This window comes from Carlito syrichta, unplaced genomic scaffold (assembly GCF_000164805.1).
Source record: "Carlito syrichta isolate Samal-C Ts95f unplaced genomic scaffold, Tarsius_syrichta-2.0.1 Scaffold288950, whole genome shotgun sequence".
In the NCBI taxonomy this organism is placed as follows: Eukaryota; Metazoa; Chordata; class Mammalia; order Primates; family Tarsiidae; genus Carlito; species Carlito syrichta.
The window spans coordinates 1-25540 of NW_007233046.1; the positions used below are offsets into that span (position 1 = coordinate 1).

At 38.8% G+C, this 25540-nt stretch overlaps 1 protein-coding gene across 2 annotated transcripts in view; it reads right to left on the reverse strand.

Moving 5' to 3' along the window:
- Positions 1-817: 817 nt before the first annotated feature.
- KMT2C (lysine methyltransferase 2C) overlaps positions 818-25540 on the reverse strand; it is a 187702-nt gene continuing 162979 nt past the window's right edge. The window contains exons 36-46 of one of the 2 annotated variants that reach the window (XM_021710431.1): positions 24892-25181; positions 21728-23550; positions 20247-20358; positions 16839-16917; positions 14940-15003; positions 12904-13136; positions 7926-9617; positions 4252-4464; positions 3469-3633; positions 1137-1278; positions 818-988 (exon numbers count right to left, since the gene is read on the reverse strand). In XM_021710431.1, the coding sequence (XP_021566106.1) occupies positions 837-988; positions 1137-1278; positions 3469-3633; positions 4252-4464; positions 7926-9617; positions 12904-13136; positions 14940-15003; positions 16839-16917; positions 20247-20358; positions 21728-23550; positions 24892-25181 (4965 nt within the window). In that variant the 3' untranslated portion in view covers positions 818-836. The remainder of the gene's footprint in view (positions 989-1136; positions 1279-3468; positions 3634-4251; positions 4465-7925; positions 9618-12903; positions 13137-14939; positions 15004-16838; positions 16918-20246; positions 20359-21727; positions 23551-24891; positions 25182-25540) is intronic. The other variant, XM_021710432.1, reaches the window with a different exon arrangement.

Consider the following 25540-nt stretch of genomic DNA (forward strand, 5'->3'; position numbering starts at 1 on the left):
CCTCACACCGATATGCTGTCCTCCAGAAGGAGACCCAACAAAGGCTTCCAGACAGTCCTGAGAAATCCAGGGCTGGACAAATACCTGCCCTTGGTCACCAAATACACACCCTAGGAAGTTGCCTCACACAGTTACTGATAGGGAATGCTGTTCCCTATTAACAAATTTGGGCATTTCTAGTAGTGAGGTACAGGAGAAAGGAGACCTAGGTCCTGAATCTCGTCCTGTTCTCCTTTTGTGGTCAATAGTTTTCTCATTATAAAACAAGGAACCTGAACTAAATAAGTAACCCATCAAATAGAGGGTAATTAAGCAGATTTTCCAAGGAAGAGATGCAGTATGTAAGAACCCCAAGGATCTAGCAAGTTGGCTAGTGATTGTCTACTAAGGGGACCTCATTCTCCCCAATCAGAATCTTGGGGCTAAAAAACTCCAGGCAGAATAGCCCTTAAACTCGCTTCTATGATAGCACTCTCTGGTGTTCGCAACTGTTGCTCTCTCATTTTAGACATCTACAAACATCAGTAAACCCAATAAATCACATTTACAACTTTTAAAGGACAATGATTTTTAAAATTCTTTGTATGGAGATTTTCTGTTGTCTTAATGTCTACTCAGTTATTACTGTTTGCTGAACTACCTGTATCATGTAAGACTTTAAAAATGCAAACCAATTATGTTTAATAGTACCAACGTCTTAATAAACTTCACATTCTGAAGATTATTCACCAACTTTTACTCCTCCCGTGTTTTTACATGCTATTCTAAAATACATTAGGTTAAATACATACATTTTTTAAAAAGTAATTAAAAATTACTTGAGAAAAAGGGAGCCTCTACCTTAATTCTTCTTGATTGTTATGAGGTGGTGTTGGGAGTGAGGCTGGAACATCAACGGTCTTGGGGCCTTGAGCAAGAGCTCTGACCAACAAGTCATCCTGGGGTCTGAACGGAAGCTGAAATGGTTTGGGTCCCAGAGTTTTGGTAACTGAAAAAGCAAAAACACAAAACCATAAATGCATTTAGTCAAAACTGATAAATGGATAGAACTTTATGATACTACTGCCATTTCACAATATATAGCTGGCAAAGGCACACCCCTCAAAGAAGTAAAATTTGGAGGCTATTATCAATACCTTCATGGCTCACTAACACTCCGGCTTTTCCAGCAAGTTCTTCAGTTGTTGCGAAACCATTTGCCATCTTCTGACAAGCCATAGGAGGTGGTGTAGGAGGAAGAGAGGCAGGGGGTGTTGGAGGATTACTTAAATTATTCTGCTGCAGGAGACCAAAAAATTTTAAATTATATGCTACTGAACAAATATCCAAGACCTCACTAAAACTTAGTTCTTTGAATTTTTAGCACATGAAAGCAAGCTACAGAAATGAAACCAAAATGCATCTTTATTCCCAAAAGCACACCAAGAAGAAAAATAATACATACAAGGCCAGGAGGCCTTTTTCTTCATTCGTTTCCTTTTTTGAGTCTTACTCTGTCATCCAGGTCGGAGGGCAGTGGCACAGCCACCGCAGCCTAAACCTGCTGGACTTCTAAGTAGCATGTGCCATCACACCCGGCTAATTTTTATTTATTGTAGAGACAAGGTCTTGCCATGTTGCCCAGGCTGGTCTCAAACCCCTGGACTCAGTTCATCCTCTCGTCTCTACCTCCCAAGTGCTAGGATGACAAGCATGTGCCACCAAGCCCAGCTAATTTTTTGATTTATTGTAGAGACAAGGTCTCGCCATGTTGCCCAGGTTGGTCTTGAACCTGTGGGCTCAGGCAATTTTCTTGCCTCTGCACACGTTTGGCCAGGAGGCATTTTAGTAGAAGAAATATTCGTGGTTTCATGCCAATTTGCTTACTTTACCCAGCCTGACTACTTAACTCTGAAATTAAGAAGCAAATTTCCTTTATGCCTTATTCTATTTTATGCATCTCTTCAAGTTTCACGGTTGTAGCCAGTAAAAGACAACTTTTTTTTTTTTCAGTAGGTGTCTGGAGGGCAGTGGCACGCTCCTGGCCACTGCAACCTCAACCTGCTGGGCTCAGGTGATCCTTTCGCCTCAGCCTTCCAAGTAGCTGGAACTACAGGCACACGCCACCACATCTGGCTAATTTTTTGATTTATTGTAGAGATGGGGTCTCACCAAGTTGCCCAGGCTGGTCTTGTACCCGTGGGCTCAGGCAATCCTTTCACCTCGGCCTCCCAGAGTGCTGGGATCACAGGCATGAACCACTGCATCCGGCCAACTTTTTTAACTTGAGGTCTCTGTCGCGCAGGCTAGAGTACAGTGGCATGACCACCGCTTACCACAGCCTCGCCCTCCTGGGCTCAGACAATCCTGCCTCAGTCTCCTGAGCAGCTGGGACTACATGCTGCAACACCACACCTAACTAATTTTTTGCTTTTTTATAGAGACAAGGTCTTTCTCTCTAGACTAGGATGGTCTTGAATTCCTGAGCTTAAGTGATCCTCCTGCTTTGCCTCCCAAGGTGCTGGGATAACAGGCATGAGTCACTGTACTAGGCCAAGGATAGCTTTAAAATTTAATCAATAAATAAACTTATGATACTCTCAAGTATTTTTGCAAAACTGACCTTTTCAAGTGTCAGATGTAAACTGAAGATGTCTTATGATACCATCATAGAACTTTGTTAGAAAAATACCAAAAGGTAAACTTGATTTGGTTTGATACTACTTTATTTTTATTTTTTTATTTTTTTTTAGTTGAAGTCTCACTCTGTCACCCAGACTGGAGTGCAGTAGCCGCTCCTGGCCACCGCAGCCTCAACCTGCTGGGCTCTGGCAATCCTTCTGCCTCAGTCTTACAAGTAGCCAGAATTACAGGCATGCGCTACCACGCCCGGCTGATTTTTTTTTTTTTTAAATTTATTGTAGAGATGAGGTCTTGCTGCCCAGGCGGGCCTCAAACCCGCAGGCTCAGGCAATCCACTCACCTCAGCCTCCCAAAGGTGCGGGATTACAGGCTGAGCCACTGAGCCCGGCTTGATACTACTCTAATAGTCTGGAAATTAGTGAGTGCACAGTTGCAATTAGTACCCAAATTACTAGATACAATTCATTTAAAAATTATTAAATTTCATTTTCAAAGTAAAACCCTATCCCATGGTTTCTTTTTTTTTATCCCCACCTTTTAAAATGAATTTGGATTCATTTTAAGTTAATAAAGATGAAAAAGAAATGAGTATTTCTTCTACCATGAAAATACATAATGGATATGTCTCACAGTTTATATTCTTCTCTATAAAAAATTTCAGACGTTTATGTTAGGAACATTTCATCAGACAAAATTTTAATAATTTAGAGCTGAATTTAAGTTTCAATGAAACTTGGAAGATTACATAGATATAAGTATGCTAGATATAAAAACACAACATGTTCTACCAATTCTGACATGTTCTCCAAAGATGAAGCAAGTTAACATCCTGGCAAAAAAACATACCTTGTAGATCAACTGAGAATAGTAGTCCGAAACCCCTTCAAGGGTAGCACTGCCAAAAGTTCCTAGAAGTCGATTCCCACTATTAAATTGGCCACTGCCATAAGGAAGAAAGTGCGCAAAGTTCACTCCAATGATTGGTTCCATTAGAGGGAGCAGAGAGAGCTGCTATTAAAAAACACATTTAAGAGTGATGTACATGGATAAACAAAACTGAGTGTTTCTCAACTTTCTAAGACCTGAAGCAACTGAGTCAAATAAGGCTTGAGAAAAATGAGGCTTAAGATGTTCAAGTACCAAAATGCTGCAATAAGTGAGGCGACAGAATCTTTGAGATATACTTAAACTTTGTTCCTATCTGTCCTGAAGGGATGCTGCCAGGCCTCTAACAAGTAAAACACTCTTTACTCAGCATAAATTGGAACTAGGTGCCACCAATAGCACTGATAGAGAGTCCGAAATGCATTTTTTTTGAAGCCAGAGTTACAAGCAATGAGGACAGATTTTTTTCTTGGCGCTGAAGCTACACCTTTGAACACAGGGAAATCATGACCTATCATCTACCAACCAACTATATTATTGTAAATTTCTAGAGCCAAAAGAATATAGCACAACTGTGCTTGCAAACAGTCTTTTAGGTTCCTTGTCCAGAAGTCTTTGATCCCTGTAATGCTCTATTTTAATTAGGAAATTATCACAATAAAGAAAAAATTTCAGTAGAACAGAGTTGAAAAAGTGGTCTCGCGCATCCCTGAATTTGTAAAGGGGCAGCTACAAATGACTCACCTGTTTCAAGTGGGTAAACGTGTCAGAGTTAGAGTACATAGCTTGTTTCTCTTCTTCGTCCTTTTTTCTTTTCTTTGAGCGAGGAGCTGCTTTCTCACCAGTCCTCTGAGCCCGTTTGCTTCGCTGTTTCTTGATTTCACTTCCTCCATCTGTTTTTGGCAACTGGTTGTTGCCGCATCCAAAACCACTTTGCATTTGTGCCCCCAAAGTTTGCTAATGTAATTGGAAAGGTTAAGAAATGAGTAAACGGTTCACATGTGTTTGATTTTTAGTTCATGCTACTCCAGTGCCATCCTAGGACTCAATCTTCCTAACATGAGCACTAAAAGTTAAGGAGGGAGGGTAGACAGTGGTGTCCAATGCTGTTTTCTGAAAATATCATCCTTTTCTTCAAACATTACTCTCAAGCACAGAAGTGAGCGGCAAAGCTTGAGGAAAGGCCACATCCTCTTCTGAGGAAGCATTGCCCCTCATGCTGACCAGCTGGGGCCAGCAACCCCTTATTCCTGGCTCAATGACCCTGGAGGAGGAGGGAACGCTCTTAGTCAGATGGCTGTAGCAGCATCTGCAGAGTGGTAATGGTGAGTTACTTTGGGTTCTCCTTAAGAACTACTGGAACAGTTCACAGACTCCGGGAAAGCTTTCTAGCCTATGCATCTTAGGCGAGAACAGCTAGTCCCAAACAGCAATAAAACGAAACACTCTCCTTCACATTAGTTTGCAATCACACACTTGAGGGGAAAAGAATAGCTACACACTTAAAGTCAATGGGAGAGAACAGAGATAACAGAGTAAGTCAAGCTCTGAAAAGGTTTTTTTTAAGGGTAGTGCTATCAATACCTTAAAATACAGGAATATTTTTAGGCTCCATTATTTCTAAACTTAATAGAAATACTTTGCTACAGACAATTATAGCTGCGTAACTTACTGTAATGAATTCTTCATTGAATCTTCCAGGGTTTATAAAATTATAGATTCCAGTTATATTCTAAATGGCTTAGAGCATGGATAGCAACATTTTAGCCAGATGGTAAAAGTTTTAGGCCATTTTGTAAGCCTTTTAAGGTCATACAGCCCGTCATATTTATTCAACTGTACCCTAGTACTGCAGAAGCAGCCATAAACAATTCGTAAACAAATGAGCTTGACTGCATTCCAATAAAAGTTTTAAAATTCATAAGCAAATTTGAATTTTGTATAATTTTCATGTGTCACAAAATATTACTCTTCTTTAGATATTTTTCAGCGGTTTAAAAATGTGAAACTCATTCTTAGCTCATGAAGGAAAAGTGGGCTAGTCTGTGGTCCTCAAAAGGTAGTCTCTAGAGCAGAGGCATCATCTAGGACTGGCTAGAAATGCAGATTATCTGGTCCCACCCAGATCTACAGAATTAGAAACTCTGGGGCCACAGCCCAGCAATCTGTGTTTTAACAAGTCTTCCAGATGATTCTCATACAAGGTTTTGAGAACCAGGGCCCAGGGTAGTGCTTCTCCACCCTCCTATGTGTATAAATCACCTGGGGATCCTGTTAATCCTCACCTTCTGGGAAGGAGGCTGGGGTGGGACAAGAGATTCTGCATTTCCTCGGAAGTTCCCAGGTGATGTGGATGCTGCTGATTCCCCAAGGACTGCACTTTGAGTGGCAAGGGCCTAAGAATTTCTTAATTGGCTTATATATAAGACACTAATGATGCAATTGAGCAATAAGTATGTATGGGTATTAGTACGAATGGGTCAAGCACTCTGAGTGCTTTAGAGACATTATCTCTAATCCGCACAATGATCTTAAAAAGCAGATAGGACTACAATTCAAAAAATAATTATAGAAAAGCACAAAAGATTAAAAATTCGCCCGAGATAAAATAGTTAACATTTTCATGTACTCTTTTTTTTTTTTTGAGTTGGAGTCTCACTCTGTTGCCCAGACTGGAGTGTAGTGGCTGCTCCCAGCCACTGCAGCCTCGACCTACTGGGCTCAGATGATCCTTCCACCTCAGCCTTCCACGTAGCTGGAACTACAGGTTCGCGCTACCATGCCCGGCTGATTTTTTGATTTATTGTAGAGATGAGGTCTCGCCACCCAGGTGGGTCTCGAACCCGCAGGCTCAGGCAATCCACTCACCTCAGCCTCCCAAAGGCATGGGATTACAGGCTGAGCCACCGAGCCCAGCTTCATGTACTCTTTTTTCAATCTTTTTTCTACGCCTTCACACATGATCATACGTTGTATTTTTCATTTTGTGGTGGCTGCTTCTTATACTTGACATGTGGTTGTTCCCCATGCCATTAAACATTTTTATACAGCACAAATTTTAACATAAAGATTCTACAAATGCCAGTGTATGCTCTTCAAGGAGGCTACTTAAATAATGTTAAATGGTACCACAGAAATGGCTATGTGAGTACATGGGTTTCAGCACATATTTGAGATTGGCTGAGTCGAGAAAGGTTTCTGGAAAGAAAGATGATTCCGTAACTCAGTTTTAAATGATAAAAATATATCGGCCACACATATAAAAGAAGGGAGAGCAGAGCAGGCAAAAATAGCTGCATATGGCATATATGGAAGAGTGAAAACAGAAAGACTGTAAGTTATTCAGTATTCCTTGGGGCATAAGATGCCTTGGAGAAAGTGGCTGGAGATTGGGCTGAACAGCTGGGTATATTTGCCAGTGACAAATATGACTGAAAAAGCATAATCACTAAATTTACAAAAATTGCATGAAACTATCAGTCAACACTCAATGCCTATGGAATGGACAAAGACAAATAAGAAAAAAACAAAGAGTAAGTCAACATTTGCAAAAGATGAGCTCTTTAAGCATCTTAAAATCACAAATTTAGACACTAGATATATACCACTCTCCACTCTTATTCAATTAAAATATGAAAATGATAGAATCCAATTTGAGAAGCACTCTATGGAAAGTTTTGTGAATGCAATGGTAATGCCTTGTACCTCTGGCAAGAGCTACCAAGCAGACAAATTCCATGATCCAGAAATCCCAGTTTTGGAAATATCTTAAGTTAATGGAAGTGAGGGGGAAGAATTCTCGTAAAGTCATATTTACAATTAAGCTCTCCATACAAGTGAGAAAAAAAAAAGCAAATCCAATGTTAATAACTTAAAACATAATAATTGATACATGGAAAACTATGAATATAAAAAAAAATCTACATGTAAGATTACATTTGTATAACATTGAGTATTAATATAACATTGTAATACAACAGATTCCCAATATGGATTATCCCTAAGAGTCCCCAAGGATAGTAACAGGGATGCATGAGCTATCTTCTATATTTTAAAGAGGTTAATGAAAATTATGCACTTATTTACAACAAAGGTACATAGACACTGATTTCCATTGTTTTAGCTGGATCAATGCAGTGTGGCAACAACCAGCTGTTACACATCATGTTATGTACAAAATGCAATACATTCCTCTGCTTTTTCAAAAAATAGCAAGTTATTACTTAATATAGTTTATAAATGTAAGTAAAAACATGGGTTCAACTGAGGTGGAAATAACAAAATGAAAAATGATCCTTTAGAGTAAAAAGGCTGCAAGAGAGTATTGAAATTAATATAGTTATTGGTACTAATCTGCTATAAGTATAATTTAAAACAAAAGAAAAAAGTAAGTTGTGGTTTTCATGATTCACACTTACCAATCCTTCAGCTGGGTTCTGCTTCTCAACTAGCTTATTATCCTTTGTACAGTTGTCTTCTGAACAAAAACTGCCTTCAGGTTTTTGATTTAAAAGGGAAGATGACTTTTTATTTTTCAACAAGTGTTTCAGAAGTTCATTCCCTGAATCTCCTTTAGCAGCAGGGGCCACGACAGAATGTGGAGGACTCTGTGCTGAGGAGACAGGACAGGATACTACATTTTCTTCTACCTTACTACCAGTTTGTTCCTCCAATCTAGCTTCCTCTTGGCCTGGGCTCAACTCTGTCTCAGTCTTTTCTAGTTTTATGTCTTCGGTTTTGGCAGGGGTTTCCATGGAGAGCTTCTCCACCTCGGAATTTGCATAAGAGTGTTGATTTGGAGTTCCTTGTGAAAAATCACTACTGGGCAGTTTGCTCTCCAATTCTGCACCCAGCTGACCTGCCGCCATATTGGGAGTCGACGGGCCCACCGGCTCCACTGACTCTTGCTCTGCTTGTTGAGGAAGCTCGCTAGGTGTGCTAACTGCAGGAGTAGAGGTAGTTTCTGAGATGCTTGGAGTTGGTGGAGCAGTTATATCTGAATGGGGAGTTGATGGCGCCTTGGACTCTGTGTCATCATCTTTTTTCTTTTTTCTTGTTCTTTTCTTTTTCCCTTTTTCTTCTGGGATTATATCAGAGTACAACTGAATGAGAGACTGGGTTGATCCTGGATAATTCTGTCCATGGGGTACAGCAGGGTCCTGGCCACATGGCAGACTGCTATTAGCTGCTGAAGGTGCTGCTGGTAAAGCAGGTGTAAAGGGAGGCCTCACTGGGGACTGCTGGAAGCTGGCATGTCCCTGCTTAACAGAGTGGAAATTTGGACTTCCAACAGGAATCGATGGGGAATCAGGAACAAAGGGGGGAGGTCCTACCTGCCTCCGCTCATTGGTTTGCACTAAAGTCTGGGTGGAGGCCGAATTAACAGATCCTTGTTGCATATTCTGATGCTGTAAAACCTGCCCCATCTGCTGTTGGTGTTGTGGAGACTGCTGCAGGGGTCTTGGCGGCTGCATAAAATCACAAGGTAGGTCAGCACTGTAGAAGGGAATCTGGGATACAGACGTCCTACTAATCTCTGAGCCTACCAGGCCATGCTGCTCCATTTCCATCCTCTGCTGCAAAGCTCTCTGTCTGTCTACTTCTTGCATGAGTTGAATTCGCTGTCTCTCTTGCTGTTCTCGTAAACGTTCCTTACGTTCCCGTTCTTGAAAACTTTCACTAAAGGGGTTGTTGTCATCAAATTCTACCCGAGGTGGTGGTCCACTCTGTGGATTTGCATTTGACACTGCCCCTGGTGCTGGTGTGCAAGTTTTTATTGGTAACTGGGCAATTGGGGGCTGCATCCTAGGATTGAGGGGGAGGTGAGTAGGAGCACTAGTGGATTGCCATCCAGGTAAGCTGGGCATTCTAGCAGGGCTGGTGTGGCCAGAAATGACTGCTGTGTGTTGCTGGTGCTGAAGCTGCTGTGGCACCATGGGAAAGGTAGGCTGGCTCATGGTGGGTGGAGTGGCACCTGGAACTAGGGGTGGCTGGGCCTGAACACCAGGCATCATGGCAGGTGGGGCCATTGCACATTGCTGTTGCTGTTGCTGCTGTTTGATCCGATAATCTTCAATTAACTCAGCATGCTCTTTCTGTTGTTTACGAATCTGGAATTAAAAAAATACGTAAGTACTGATTTACACATAGCATAAGTATCAAACTAAAACACTAACTGTTGACTTTGGTGAGTGTTATACAGAAAGCAGCTGGACTTTACAGAGGCAAAAGTATTTTGCTCCGGCAATAGCAAAAAAAAAAAATCACCAAAAATTGGATTGAAAAGCCTTAACTGTCAACTTTTCTTTTTTTTGAGTCTGAGTCTCACTCTTGCCCATGCTGGAGTGCAGTGGCATGCTCATAGCCACCACAGCCTCAACCTCCTGGCCTCAGGTGATCCTTTCGCCTCAGCCTTCCAAGTAGCTGGAACTACAGGCATGTGCTACCATGACCAGCTTATTTTTTGATTTACCGTAGAGATGAGGTCTCACCAAGTTGCCCAGGCTGGTCTCGAACCTCTGAGCTCAGACAATCCTCTCGTCTCAGTCTCCCAAATTGCTGGGATTACAGGCTTGAGCCACCACACCCGCCTGACCATTTATCAACTTTAATTTTAGGAGGTTTCTCAGATAGACTAACATATTTTCTGCAAATAATGGTGCTTGAACTCTCCTTCTGTAGCTGTGTAATGCCTATTTTATTTTCTTATTTTTCCTGGTCAGCTTACTAGTTAGAACTAAGAAATTACCATTAAATTGGTGAAGTAGTAAGAATGTACATAAAGTACCTTCAACAGTATTTGCCCTTGTATGAATATACCAGAAGGTCAATAAAAGTGCTAAACAATACTTTATAAGAAATAATATTGCAGAGATATTTACCTGCCATAAATGTGACCTAGAGAGTAAATTTAAAGAGAAAAGAAACCTCTCACTCTGGAATAGCCCTCGTTTTAAACAATAGCAATTATACTGTCATCACTTTATTGTTGGTACATTATTGTGGTAGCTGTGACATTTGAGTCCAGATCCCTAATCGATAGTTAGCTCAGAGCAAACATGCCACCTAACCTCTACAAGGACTCACCAGTTTCTTAAATGTAGAATGATGATAATACTAACTCCCCTTCAGAAAATTGTAGATAAGATAAAATAAAACAATGTTTATGTGGAGGTGCTTCCTAGAGGGTTCACTAAAGAAAGCGCTCAAAACAAAATTATTTTTTTGAGGCAGGGTCTCACTCTGTTGCCCAGGATGTAGTGCAATGGTATGATCATGGCTTACTACAGCTATGACCTCCAGAGCTTAGGTGATCCTTCTACCTCAGCTTCCAGAGTAGCTGGGACTACAAATGCATGCCACAAAGCCTGGCTATGTTTTTGATTTTCTGTAGAGATGAGGTCTCAATGTTGTCCAGGCTGGTCTCAAATTCCAGGGTTTAAGCAATATTCTCGCTTCAGCCTACCAAAATGCTGGGATTACAACCATAAACCACTGTGGCCTCAAATTTTTATTGAGCCAATCTACTCCAAACTCACATTCCCTAATATTAACATTTGGATTTCTTTTTAATTTTATTTTAAAAATTAAAATTGGCCAAACAGTCCTTAAGTGTCTGGCCCCTCTCCAATCTTGGAGAGTAGGAGCCACCCTTTTTCTCTGATCTACTTTCTAAATAAACTTTCTTTTCTAATCTAAAAAAAAATTTAGATTAACAACTAAGGCCAAAGTTTACTTTTTGGCATACAATTCTGTGAACTTTCACACTTGTAGAGATTAGTATAGCCCTCATCACAAGCAAAATAGAAAAGAGCGCCATTCACACAGAAAACTTGCTCAGGCCACCTCTTTGTAATCAGCCGACCCCTCCCTATTCCCTAATGCTTGGCCAACACTGACCTAGTATTCATCTTTATAATTTTGTCATTTCAAGAATGTTAAATAAATAACCTTTTGGGGTTGGCTTCTTTTACTCAGCACAGTGCTCTTGAGATTCAAGTTGCAGTTGCTGTGTGTATTCAACAGGTCATTTGTTTTTGCTGCTATGTAGTATTTCTCTGTATGGATGTACCACACTTTATTTAACCATTCACTATTCTAGTTTTTAGTGACTATGAGTAGAAGAGATGTAAACATCCATGTATAGGTTTCTGTATGAACCTAAGTTTTCATTATTTATTTTATTTTAAAGATGTGGGGTACAATTCAGAATTACAAATGGTCATTGCACAGTTGAGCCTAAGTTTTTAATTCACTTGGGTTGATATACCTAGGAGTGGGCTCTGAACCCATTTTGAACATTAGTTTTATTTTAAATAAAATGCTGAAAATGTTACCTTTTCAGCATAATTACTATATGGTTTGAACATTTTGAGAAAAATCTGGTTTATAACAAGGTTAACAGCAAAATGATTCAATTTTTCTGGAATGAGTCCTTTAAATAAGGTATACCAATGTATTCTAAAACCAAAACATTAGGAAATAATAGTAAGGTCAACTTCAAGTGAATAAATACTTGCTGGGCCCCTGATTCTTGCTCACCCCTAAACTCAGACCGTCCCCATGAACTTGGTCTAAAGACTCTCAAATGTTGCAGGCACATGTCTTTGCACAGTAATTTCTTGGTGCAGAAAAAAAATAACATATCCAACTATACCAATATCTTTTATCTACTGAACAAATTCTCTAACCCAAAAGCTACATATTAAGATACATGTGCATTTTATTAATTCAACTTTACAAACTTTGAAGAGAAAAAGACATGAAAATAGTTCTTATAAGTCAGAATTATGAGATTCAATCTCCACAGTGATACTTATTAAGTATGTGCTCTGTGACCATCACTCTAAGGAGAGGATTGCGGTAGTTACTTCCGTTTTGTTTTAAAGATGTGAGGTACAATTCAGGTTTAGGTACATAAGTGGCTCTTCTTCAGTTATTAAGAAGTCTCAGAGCTGTCATTATTTGGTTTTTTGTTTGTGTGTTTGTTTTGAGTTGGAGTCTCACTTTGTCACTCAGGCTGGAGTGCAGTGGCACACTTCGCAGCCACTGCTGGGCTCAGGTGATCCTTCCCTCTCAGCTTTCCAAGTAGCTGGAACAATAGCTGTATGCCACCATATCCGCCTAATTTTTTGATTTATTGTGGAGATGAGGTCTTGCCATATTGTTCAGGCTGGTCTCAAACCCATGGGCTCAGGCAATCCTCTCGCTTCCAACTCCCAAAGTGCTGGGATTACAGGCGTGAGCCACCATGCCCAGTATGAGCTGTCGTATTTTTCACAATGCACTTTTGTATGCCTCTTAACACTAATCAAATCCTGTATCATTAATAAACGACACACCACTCTACTCATTAAAAACTGTTGATGGTTTCTATTTTGCAAACTTATCTGTTACCTGTTCTAGCTGTTTCTGAACCATACTTTGCTGTTCAGTAACATGCTTGAGTTGTTCTGCATCTTCTTCTGGAAATTCACGCCCAGCTTTCTTGGCAGTGCGTTGTTTAGCTGACAGGGCCTTCTTAGATTTTCTGTGTGCACCAATTTGTTCTTCAAGATATTTCTGCTGCATCTGAAGAAGTTGTTGGGTCTCCTGAAGCCATTCTTCATACTGCTTTCGCTGTGAATCATCTGTGGAAAAAATTAAAAATTCATATGTGTTAATTTTCTGATGGGTATATATTATAAAAGTTACATAAATCCATTTTATAAGAAAGTACAGTTTCATCATGACCAGTTAATAGAAAATCTGACAACACAATACTAAATATTAGACTATTATATAACTACAAGACAGCAGATTTTAAAAAAACATTTGAGAAAGCTAGAGATTGCATATTCTTAAGACAATGGTTAACTTAACACTAAATAATACAAATCCAATCTTTGACAAGTAGAAAACTTTTATCTACCAAACTAACAAATTTTCTATGCTACAAGCCAAACTTCATATTAAGGTATATGTGCATTTTATTCATTCATTTTTATATATTTTGAAGAGACAAAGTAAGACATATCCCATTAAGGTCTAGTGCACAAATTAGGAAATCACTTCCCATACTAATTTTCCTTAGTTTGTAAGTTCTTCCCTACTTCTTAACAGTAGAAAAATATCCTAAACTGAGATGGGGGAATGCAGAATGTTTTAGGAAGGACCAATTTAAAGTCTATGCTTTATAAAAAGGAAATCCATAAATTGAAAACATTGGCAACGTTTATCAATTTTGTAATTTATACTTTTAAAAATAAGGGGAGGGAATAGTTAACCAAATAAAATTTTTTCTACTTCTATGACTACCATTAAATCTCCCCAAATAGTTATATCTCTTCACCTTGTACCAATATTCCCTTCTTTATTCTGTAAGGGCACTTTACTTCACTGATGCCAAGGGGGAAAAAAAAGTTATCTTATGTAGTGAAATTCTGAATATACCTTTTTGACTCACTACAAGACAAAGAAGTAAATAAATACAATTCCAAGAAGGACATTAGCTGAAAATAACATCAATGATAACAGAATATTGTCATACATTAAGAATCCAACCAAAGCCAATGGGCACAATAAAGCCAGAAAAAGCCAGTTGGTTATAGTCATTTACTTGTTTTCAATGCAAATATTTATTCAAATTATAATCATAATTAATGCAGGGGGAATTTCAAAAGGTCAGACTTTGGGTTTGTTCCTAAACCCAGAAGTTTGCAGTACATGTATGAACTTGAAATCTAATCTACTAAATTTGAAGGGCATTTTTCAAGAACAGGCTTTTTCAGAAGATTTCAGAAGTTCTGCTTCTGGTAGAATGAGACCTACCGCAAGGAAAGCCTTTCTGGTTTCTGGAACCAGGAGAGCAGAGGTGAGCAAAATGAAAAATAATGGTGAAAAAAAAGTTAGCTAAACAGTCTGAAGATTTCAGAAAGGTTCAGTTTGGGGAGAACTTTAAATACTATCCTGAACCACCTTGGGACCCCTGAAGATAACTAGAAAGGATTCAGGGGCATCTTGCAATACTTGACCTTCATACCATGCTGCTAACCCAACTTATTTCTAAGCATATTCCCTTTGTATTTCCCATTTAGTGTGCTTGTTACATAGGCAGACAGTCCTTAGAGCAAATGTGGTTTAATTCTACAGATTGTAAAGTGCCCAATCTATATACAAAAACAGGAATAACAATTCTGAAGAGAATGGGGAAGATGACTTTTCTGTATTAAAATATTTATCTCTATAGTTCCTCATGCACAGTGAAAAAAAAGCAATGAAAATACATGCCTTGAAGAAAAGATGCCTAATAGGGCAGTGATGTTTAATACAAGATGAGGGCACTTAGGCTTAAAATAACAAACCTACACTAGCTTCAAGTTTTTAGAACAACACAAATATAGTGCAAACAAGCAGTCCCCAGAAAACATATAACTTATTAGATTTATACTTACTGACAAAGCCTGGACCAAAATTTGGAGGATTAGGCCTAGAAATCTGATGTGTTATACTGCCATCCTAAAATAAGTAAAATTTACAAATATGTTTATTCCATATTTCAGTTAAAAGAAAAAAAAAATTTTAAAGAAAAAAATGGAAGAAAAAAACCTTAAATTTCCTAAGATATCTTTAAAGTTTTGACTTTTATAAAAATTAGAATAATTTAGTGGTGAAAACCTAATTTCTGAAAATTTATTACTATCTCTGAACTATTATATTGCCTAGCTTTTGGTAGAAAAACAATTATGCTTGAGGTAAAGGAATATTCATCAGAAATACAATACCAGGGCAAATCTTTTATTGTTAATATCAAGCTAGAGATCCACATAAAATACTACTTTTTGATAAAGTCTGCCTGGTTTCTTCTGTAATCAAACATAAACACAGGTTCCAGATTTATTAAATGCCACTCCATAGCATGGTTACTTATAACAAGAACTAATGTCTCTGGATATGCACAGATAACAAAAGAAAACTATGCTAATTATAATATTAGTCTTATTTTCTACATATGCCTGTAGTTCCGGCTACTTGGAAGGCTGAGGTGGGTGAACTGATTGAACCTAGGAGTTTTTTTTTTGAGTTGGAGTCTCACTCTGTCGCCCAGACTGGAGTGCAGTGGCTGCTCCCGGCCACCGCAGCCTCGACCTGCTGGGCTCCGGCGATCCTTCCGCCTCAGCCTTCCAAGTAGCTGAAACTACAGGCGTGTGCTACCATGTCCGACTGACTTTTTGATTTATTGTAGAGATGAGGTCTCATCAAGTTGCCCAGGGGGTCTCGAAACCGCGGGCTCAGGCAATCCACTCACCTCAGCCTCCCAAGGCACGGGATTACAGGCTGAGTCACCGAGCCCGGAACCTAGGAGTTTGAAGCCAGCTTGGGCAATATAGTGAGACCCTGTCTCTACAAAATAAATTCACAGTGGAATTGGAATATTTTTTTAAACTCAGTTACAAAGGCTATGCTTTTATCATTACATCACATGGCATCTGTTTCTTCTTAATAATGAGAAGGATGTCATTATTGGCATAATACATCAAAAACGTAACTGATAGGGCAAAAATGAAAATCCCAAAGGACAGATACAGTAGCAGGTAGCTTCTCTTTTTTTCTAGACAGATAGATATATATTTTAATCACTGAAGAAAATACTATGTGTGAAATGAGTAGTGTTACTTTCCAAGACATTGCTTGACATTAAGAATATAGCATATCTAAATAGAATAATTAGAATATTTCACTATTTATAGCAGTTTTACATTTCAAATGTAATGGATTAATTTTAAAATGAAGGACATGACAAGCCTAAAGCCCTAAGCATTTGGTTTCCCTTAAGTATTTTTTACCCTTACGTATATAGGTCCTTTTCAGAATTACAGACAATTTTTTGTTATTTTTGAGTTGAAGTCTCACTCTGTCGCCCAGGCTGAAGTGCAGTAGCACACTCACAGCCACCCCAGGGTCGACCTGCTGGGCTCTGGCAAACCTTCTGCCTCAGCCTTCCAAGTAGCCATAACTTCAGGAGCACATTACCATGCCCGGCTAATTTTTTTTTTTAATTTATTGTAGAGACAAGGTTTCACCAGGTTGCCAGGGCTGGCCTCGAACCCGTGGGCTTAGGTAATCCACTCGCCTCGGCCTCCCAAAGTGCTGGGATTACAGGCTGAGCCACCGAGCCCGACCACTTGTTTTTTAGCCTTAATCTGTCTTCTCTTTTGTTGTGCCAATAATATATGTAGGCAGTGTTTTAAGACTACCACTACTTTCTAGAAGGAGCCTCATCATATGGAAGGAGTTTGGTGAGAAACACACAAAACGTGCATTCTAGAGTGATGAATTATAAGCAGCATTACCTGAGGAATGACCTGTGGTACAAGATTCTGGCCTTCATTATTCTGTGTCCCAGCCACCGGCTGGCCCATAAAGGGGAATCTGTAAAAACAGAGCACCAAGTATCAAATGATGAACACTTTGAAATTAATAATATTAACTAAAAATCATTTTAAGCACTTAATAATATTCTCTCACAGAGAAAAGTAGCAACAGTGTCTTCCGCATCAAAACACTAAAGCTCTATCTTCTGTGCACCAAGCAAATTTAATCCTCATTGCAATTCTATGCAATGTACAGTTAGCACCCCCATGTTACTTAATGGTGTAAGTAAGATTCAGAGATAGCAATCTCTTCCCCACAAGGACTAGTGAGGCTGTGATAAGAAGACAGCTAGGTTGAATCCAGGTTTTACCCTCTGCTATACCTTAACGTAAAACAAATTCAAGCCTTCAGAATAAAATTCAAGCCTTCAGAATAAAAACAAGTGAAGATTAAATTCTACTACATAAACTTGTAAGAAATGTTTTTCTTGTTCCAATCCTTATTAAAAACAAATAGCCCACTTAGCTATTTTATATTCTAAAACTATCAACATACCTCAATTAAAAAGTTTCACAAATTTTCATATATTTCTGTATTTTATATTAAAGCAAACCAAAAAATTGATGACTGACCAATGTATCTACATGGTTAAAACTATTCAGTGAAATGTTACTTAATCTATCAAGTTGCTACACAAGTTCATAGTGTTTGTTTTTGGCATGGCAACACTGCAGTGTTGGGAGTTTATCATTTGTCATTTAGAGGGATAATGTTGTGCTTGGGAAGAATACACCTTGTATTTTGCAGATTTGAAGAAAGTTAGGCTAAAGAAGATGGAGTGTCAAGTGAAAAAATCAAACACTTCCAATATATTATTCTGTTTGAGTTTAACAGAGGAGTAAAGGCAGTGGAGGCGGCTCAAAATATTTGTGCTGAGTATGGGGAGAATGCCGTGGGGAAAGCACAGCAAGAAAGTGGTTCTGTCATTTCAAAGAGGGCCACTTTGGCCTGCGTGTTCTCCACGTTGAGGAAGACCATCGGGCTTTGATGAAGACCATTTAAATGCCTTAATCCCCGATGATCCGTGTCAGTCAACCCGAGAATTGGCAAATGTGATGAACTGTGACCGTCAACCATCACGCAGCATTAGCATTCCATGGACAAGTGAAACACACTATGAACTGATGCATCAGCCCAATCATTACAGTTATGAAAACATTACAGAAGCATTACACCTTTTATCAAAACATTTCCTCAATTCTCCAAATGCTTAATGTATCAAGATACACATACAATTTTCAAAATAAAATCCAAATATTGCATTTATGTACCAACAGTACCAATAGTATTTAAGTGCTATTGCATATTAGTATTTAAATCTAGAATATATGTTTTTACATTTTTACTCAAGTTTTTCAATCATCTAGGATTCCCTCCTCCTGCTACAGCTCTGGTCTGGAATGATCCAGACCAAATATCCAAGTAGCACTCATGGTCTATCTTCCTCATAGAACCTATCACACTACCCTAAGAAGGGACCATCACTTTCACTTCTACAAAGCTGTCAGTAGAATAGCAAACATACCTAACACATGACTAACACATCTAGCTGGCATGATATGATGCTCTTTGTATCAGATGCTGAATGAAAGAGTTCCAATTCTGAGATACAGATTTTAAACTAAGTGCTAAATAAAATTTAGCATTTCCTTCTATTTTGGATACAAGCAGCAGATAACAGTATTATTAGCATTACCATGACTGTCATCAATAGAAGACAGATTATTTTTCTATCAAGTATTGTGCTGCAGATTTCTAACAAGTCAGTTATGCTCATCATTACTTTGAGAAAATGGTTTACTGCTAAATTTATTAATGCCCTAAAAAGCACATGTATCATAAATTTTACTATTTTGTAATAACTATATTACAAATATAACTGATTTCCTTTATAGTACTATGTTTGGTTTTCTGCATATAATACATTCTGATGATTTCAAAGACTTCACTAGAGTTCCCAAAAAGATGCAAGACAGGAAAAGACTAGGAACTCCTGTGATAGAGGAACAGTGTTAGTAAGTGTTGCTCACTAATGAAAATCACTAGAAACCACTATCTCTACTTTGATCTCAGAAATGCTGCTTCTTTTTATTGAATTGGAATTTAACTCTGTCGCCCAGGCTGGAGTGCAGTGGCACACTAATGGCCACTGCAGCATTGACCTCCTGGGTTCAGGTGACCCTTCCAAGTAGCTGGAACTATAGGCACACACCACCACACCCAACTAATTTTTTGATTTATTGTAGAGATGAGGTCTCGCCAAATTGCCCAGGCTGGTCTTGAAACCGGTGGGGCTCAGGCAATCCTCTCACCTCAGCCTACGAAAGTGCTGGAATTACAGGCATAAGCCACCATCCCCAGTCCTTCAAAAATGCTTCTTAACCATGTTCAAAGAATCTCAACAACTGAAAAGAACTAAACCTTAAGGAGTCAAATTTCTTTGAAATATGTTCATCTTAAATTCATGCAAATATTATATTCACTTCCATAATCACCTGCATTCCTTTTTATATAGAAAAAGTTTTTCAACATGATAATTATGCTAAATAGAGGCTCTATTCTTACTCTATTGACAGAGGTTCCCAAAGAGCAATATATATAAGATCATTCATGGTGCTTGCTAAAAATACAGACATACAGGCAACCATTTCCAGATATGCTCATTTAGTACTGTGCAGTAAAGCAAAGGAACTTGCATTTTTTAAAAAATTACCTAATATTTCTGATGGTGGTCCATAATCAAAATTTAAGAAACACTGCCCTGTGGTTAATACCCTTAGAGGGCATAATTTTAAAAATTCAGATAGTCAAGCAACACTTGTAGACTTCTTTAATGCATAATTTCCATTTTTGTCTACTAAGAGTGAAAAGACAAGCTCTTCAACTCCTACCTTCCAATTGTCCTCTTATCTATTCCTCATAACTTTTTCTTTTCTGATTCAAAATCTCTTTTGTCTCTTTTGGGACATTTTATTTAGAGCTGAATTTACAGTTGCCTTTATTAGTATCTTAACTGAAAAATCTTAGCATTAACAATTCTAAAGGTATTAAAAGAGCACACACTCAAACACTTTGAATTACCTGATTAAGCCCATCTTCCAAATCTTTGTATGATGTTTCCCTCCCTGAAACTAATAAAAATGAATTCCTTACAATGGCATAGCACTTTAGATCTGTCATATCTAGCTGACATCAAAAGCCATTTAAATATTTATTGTTTGAGTCTAGACTGTAGGTTTTTGAATTTCTGTATGTTCTTTCTAGGAAGCAGTAGTGATTTCCTGGATGTCTACATGCCCCTAAGAACAATAAGCACCTCTACCTACCTGCTCATCACCATTGGGGGCATGCCCAGATTGTTTTGTGCCATCACTTTATTTATGCCCTTAAGGGCCACCATTTTGGCTTTCATTATAGGATCTGTAATTGCATCAAAATCTAAAGAAGAAAGAGATTTCAAAGTTACTTATTTCATTGTACTTGGTTCAAAGTACACGTAAAAGTAATGCAAATATCCCAAGCATTAGGTAATTTACAGATTCTTACACTTTACTATTTAATAATCATTATAGATTTCTGTACTAGGTAAGGAATTATGAGATGGTAATCTTATCCTGGATTTAATAGCATCTCAGTAATCCTTAACTGAACCATGCTCTAATACTTTAGTCCTGCAAGAATTAAAACAAAAAGTGTGTCAAATTTGAGGAGATTACAGCAATAATTTACAGCAATGAAATTCCCCTTCATACAAGCTTCTGCAACACTAGCCAGAATGGCTTCTTTAGTCAGGCAACATCATAAATAAAAACTGCAGCTACTTCCAATACTAAGAAACTATATCATATTAGCTATCACTCTTAAAAGAAGAATGTATCCACTGAGATTATACCCTCAATAAGAAGTTATGAAGAAAAAAACTGCTGTGCATATAAATGAAAAAAGGGGAGCAGTATGAAATTGGTAATATATTATAAAGAGTAACAATTTTATTGTTCAGAGGAAAGTATTCCTTAGACACGTGCCCTTTGATTGCTAATTCTTATTTTTAGAGGCATTCTGACTGCATTACTTTTGTTGTTTTTAAAATTAGTAAGCTACTGGAAACAATTTAAAGAGGTTTCCATGGCAAAAAGTTGTCAAGCATTTGTTGTACACAAATGAACAGTAAAAAGCTTTATTTCTATCATAATTTCTTTAAATTTATCTTTCCATGATTCTGAAAATACATGGCAACAATTGTTAGAAGGCAGGAATTAAAAAGAAGACTAGTTTCTATTAAACAATACCATAAATAATAGAATTGAATGAGGCCTGCAACTCCATTTAGAATTTTTCTTTTTTGAGTCAGGGTCTCACTTTGTTACTTAACCTGGAGTGCATTGGCACAATCATGGCTCGCCACAGCCTTGACCTCCTGGGCTCAGGCAATTCTCCCACCTCAGCCTCCCAGGCAGCTGAGACTACTGGCATGCACCACCACATACAGATAATTTTTAAAAATTTTTTGTAGATAATAGGTCTTGCTATGCTGCCTAGGCTGGTCTTGAACTCCTGGGCTCAAGCAATCCTCCCACCTCGACCTCCCAAGTGCTGGGTTTACAGGCATGAGCCACTGCATCCAGAATCTCTTAGTTTACCTGGAAGGATCTAAAACATTTAATTGCTTTCACTTTAAAGCTCAAGGAGGAAGAGAAAAACTCAGTGCTCTATTCCAAATGTGATGTTAATAATAAGATCTTACAAGCAAAAAGCGTGCCACCCGAATGCCCAGAATAACAGAAGTTGAGACTCAAGGAATTCCTACCAATATTGGGGAAGAACGGTTCTGACCGCTGACGGATCATGGCTTGCATCTGTCTTTGCTGCTGCTGTTCTTGCCTCTCTTGATCCAAAAGATCCTGTAGAAGTAGAGGCTGTTCCTCTAGAAGGAGGGGCCTCTCTCTATTCTGCTGGGCTAATGTCTGAGGAATCATTAGCTGTTGGGGTCCAGACATGCCATTGGTACCAGACTGATTTGTTAGAGGCATGGTTTGATTTGTAGGTTTTGCTGTCCCCAAATTGTGGTTAACTGTTGACTGACCCTGAATGAATCCTGGATTTACCTGCACACTCTGAGAAAAAGCATGGTTTACCCTAGAGACCACTGTTACATTAGAATTCATGGTATTATCCAAAACATGGCCGGGTGGTGCTATTAAAGGAGGCAAACTTGACACATGATTGGATGGTGAGGCTGGCAGAGTTGGTGTTGGAGAACCCAATGGTCTAACATCTGAATTATCAGACTTTTCATTAGCCAGTAAACTTGAGAGAACTGGAGTTGATCCAGTTATGCCACAAGAGTTTGTTACATCTTGAGCAGGCAGCTGAGGGGATCCTTCAATGACACTTTCATTGGAGCCAGCAGTTTCTTGATTAGTTCCTTTCTCAAGTAGATCTGCATCAGAAGGCTGCAAAGAATTCTTTTCTCCATCATCTAGATTTTGGTGAGGAGAAGCCTGGGAGTGGGGAGTGTCAGTGTTATCTTTACTCTCATCACATTGTTCAATTTCACATTTGGATTCCACTTTAGAATTTGGAGAAAGCACTTCTGTTTTTACCTCACTGGTAACAGTGGATTTTTTTTGTGGAGAGTGTTTATCAGAGAGCAGCACAGTTTTGTCGTCTTGTTCCTTTTTGGGGGGCTCAACAGATACACACTGATTATCTAACTTATCATCAATTGGAACATTAAGGTCTAGTTCCTCATTAAACATACTTTTCTTATCTCCTAGGTCAAGTTCTGGATCTGTATATGCAATGATATCAAACTCTCCTGACCTTAAGAGGTCATCTAGGTTGGGATCATTAGCTTCCAAATTATCTAAGGTATCTAACTCATCTCCCTTGCCATCCTCTGTATCTAAATTTAAATTTTCAAGATCTTCATCATCTAAGTCTTTGACTTCGACGCCCTCAAGGTCTTTAACATCCAGTTCTTTCACAGAGGGGTCATCAGAATCGAGTTTTTCTTCTAGACCATCAGAAGATTGGCTGGTTATCTGTATATTATCAGATGTTGTTTCAGCTGGTGTAGATGTTGACATAGAGGCCTCTGAAAATTCACCACCTAACGGATGACTGAGAGACCTCATGACCACAGAAGATGAATGAACAGGATGTCCTTGCTCTTGCTGAGATGATGGCACTTGTTCCAAATTTGGATGCACAGGTAGCTGATTAGGTAGACCCTGGGGAGGTCGTCTTATTGGGTCTGTGTGCCTAGAGCTGGGGAAGTCCGGCCGGGGCATGAAGTTGCCATGTCTTGGATGAGAAGGCGCTTCTACTACGCTGCCAGGAGCAGCACTAAAAGGCAGCCGTGGCCTTCCATCAGGGGCCCTGTGCCTCAATTCAATAAATGCTTGGCCCAGTATGTTGTGTTGCTGGACTGGTAGACTCTGTGGAGGAAAATGCTGAGTAAGTCCAACTGGATTACTCATTTGTGAGTTATTTAAAGGCCTGGGCATATCTACAGACATTGATCTTCTCAGCTGTGGAGGAACTCCAGATCCTTGTATTTGCTGAGGAGGCACAAGAAAGCGTTCTTGACTTGGCATGGTACCATGACTACCTCCTGGAAATCCAAATCTTAAAAGAAAAAGAAAAAGAAAAAGAATATTTAAATATTATACTAAACACAGTTAGACTGAAAAAGAGAAGTTTTAGATTAAACTGTAGACACAAAATTAATGCTGCCAAATAAAATGACTTAGCAAAAACAAAACGATCTCCATTAAAAAGTACTTATAAGTATCTATATGCAAGTAAGTCTTTGCTAAGTACCCTATAATGAACACCATATCTAAGCTCTAAAGGCTTACAATTTGACAGATAAAATGAAGACAAAGGAACAATCACCAAGTAGATGGAATCAGTCATTTAAAAATAAGAATACAACAACTCAAGTTTTTGAGTAAGAGTCCATTTCTTTTGTCTACAGTTAGGGAGGCTCTATTGGAGGAAGTTGGGAAAATGACTGAATGAAGACAGACAGTGGGAATACAAAGGCACAGGTGTGATGACTAAACTTACTTGCTTAAAGCAATGAGAAGGACAGGAGATATAGTAAGAGGTAAAGAAGGGCAGGCATCATCTCTAAAGATTAAATAAATGAAGAAATTATAAAACTACTTTTATTATTTGTATTGTAGCTCCTTCTAGACAGGATTATAGCTGGCTTATAAAGTAACAGGCATACATTATAATAAGGTGAAAGAAAAAAGGAAATTAAGGGGAAGACTGTAACACTGAGGTAGGTCTAAGACTACGACAGGTAAAACTAAAAAGCATATCTTAAAGATCTCTTTATAACTAGGATGTAGGCTTGCCTTTGACCTTAGGCACTTTGAAAAAGTAAGCATGATCATGACCTCATACCACTAATTTTACAACCTCATCTCATCACAAAAGTTCCTAGAGGGAAACATCCTTTTAATTCCAAACATAATTTACAATGCAAATTTTAAAAGTAGGAATTTGGGGAGAGAACAAGTCTCATCACATCATAGGTGGCTTTGCCAGTATTTGGTAGTTACATTTGGGGGGATGTGGTACGATAAACTACATCATTATGGCTGCATGGTAATGCCAAAAACAAAGGGAATGTTTTTAGAATCTTTAGAGTTCTCAGGGGGAGAAAATGTCCATTACCTCTCATTGGCAGAAAATAACTATATCTCAAAGGGGAGAAAGAAGTAGAAGGCAGTAACTTCTTGACTAATACTAACAACATTATTCTATTTCCTTTTTTTTTTTTAAACAGATTGAGTCTTGCTATATTGCCCAGGTTGGTCTCGAACTCCTGGCCTCTAGTGATCCTCCCACCTCGGCCTCCTAAGTAGTTGGCATTACAGGTGTGAGTCACCATGCCCTGCTCTATTTCCTTCTTCTAATTGTAATTTTAATTTGACAGGAAATTAAAAGCTTTACCTAAATCCATGAGGTCTCATTCCCATACTAGCAACATCAGGATAGGGTCCGCGCTGATCTTTTGGGAAAACAGCATATCTAGGTCCTAAAGGAGGGACAATGGGGGACCTAATGTTCCCAGGATAGGGAGGTGGGGGTCTAGTGAAAGCCTGGTTGGTATTCTCGGGTGGCCAGTGCTGAAGAGGCCCCGGAGGAGGCACCGCTGGTGAATCCTGTGACCCCTTCTCCTGTCGACCTGCAATCTTCTTCTGCTGTTGCTGCTGGAGAATGATTTCACGTAACTTCTGCCGCTAAATGGAAACAAACACACACAAAAATCATCACTGAGGTTTCTAATAATTAGTGGTTTCTTAAATATTTGTACTATTTATAATTTTTTAGAAACAAGGGTCTTGTTATATTGGCAAAGGCTGGCCTCAAGCTCCTTCTTCAAGCAACCCTCCCACTTCAGCCTCCTGAGTAGCCAGGATTACAGGCATACACCACTGTAAATCCTAATACTTTAATAATGTGGTCATGGTAACATTTAAAATATCTGAATATTTCAAAGTTTGCTGAAACACTAGTTGCATTTAATTACTCAACAGATAATAAAGAATAAACAGATGACTTTGAGTCCTTTTACTTGTCAGATAATTATCATGAAACT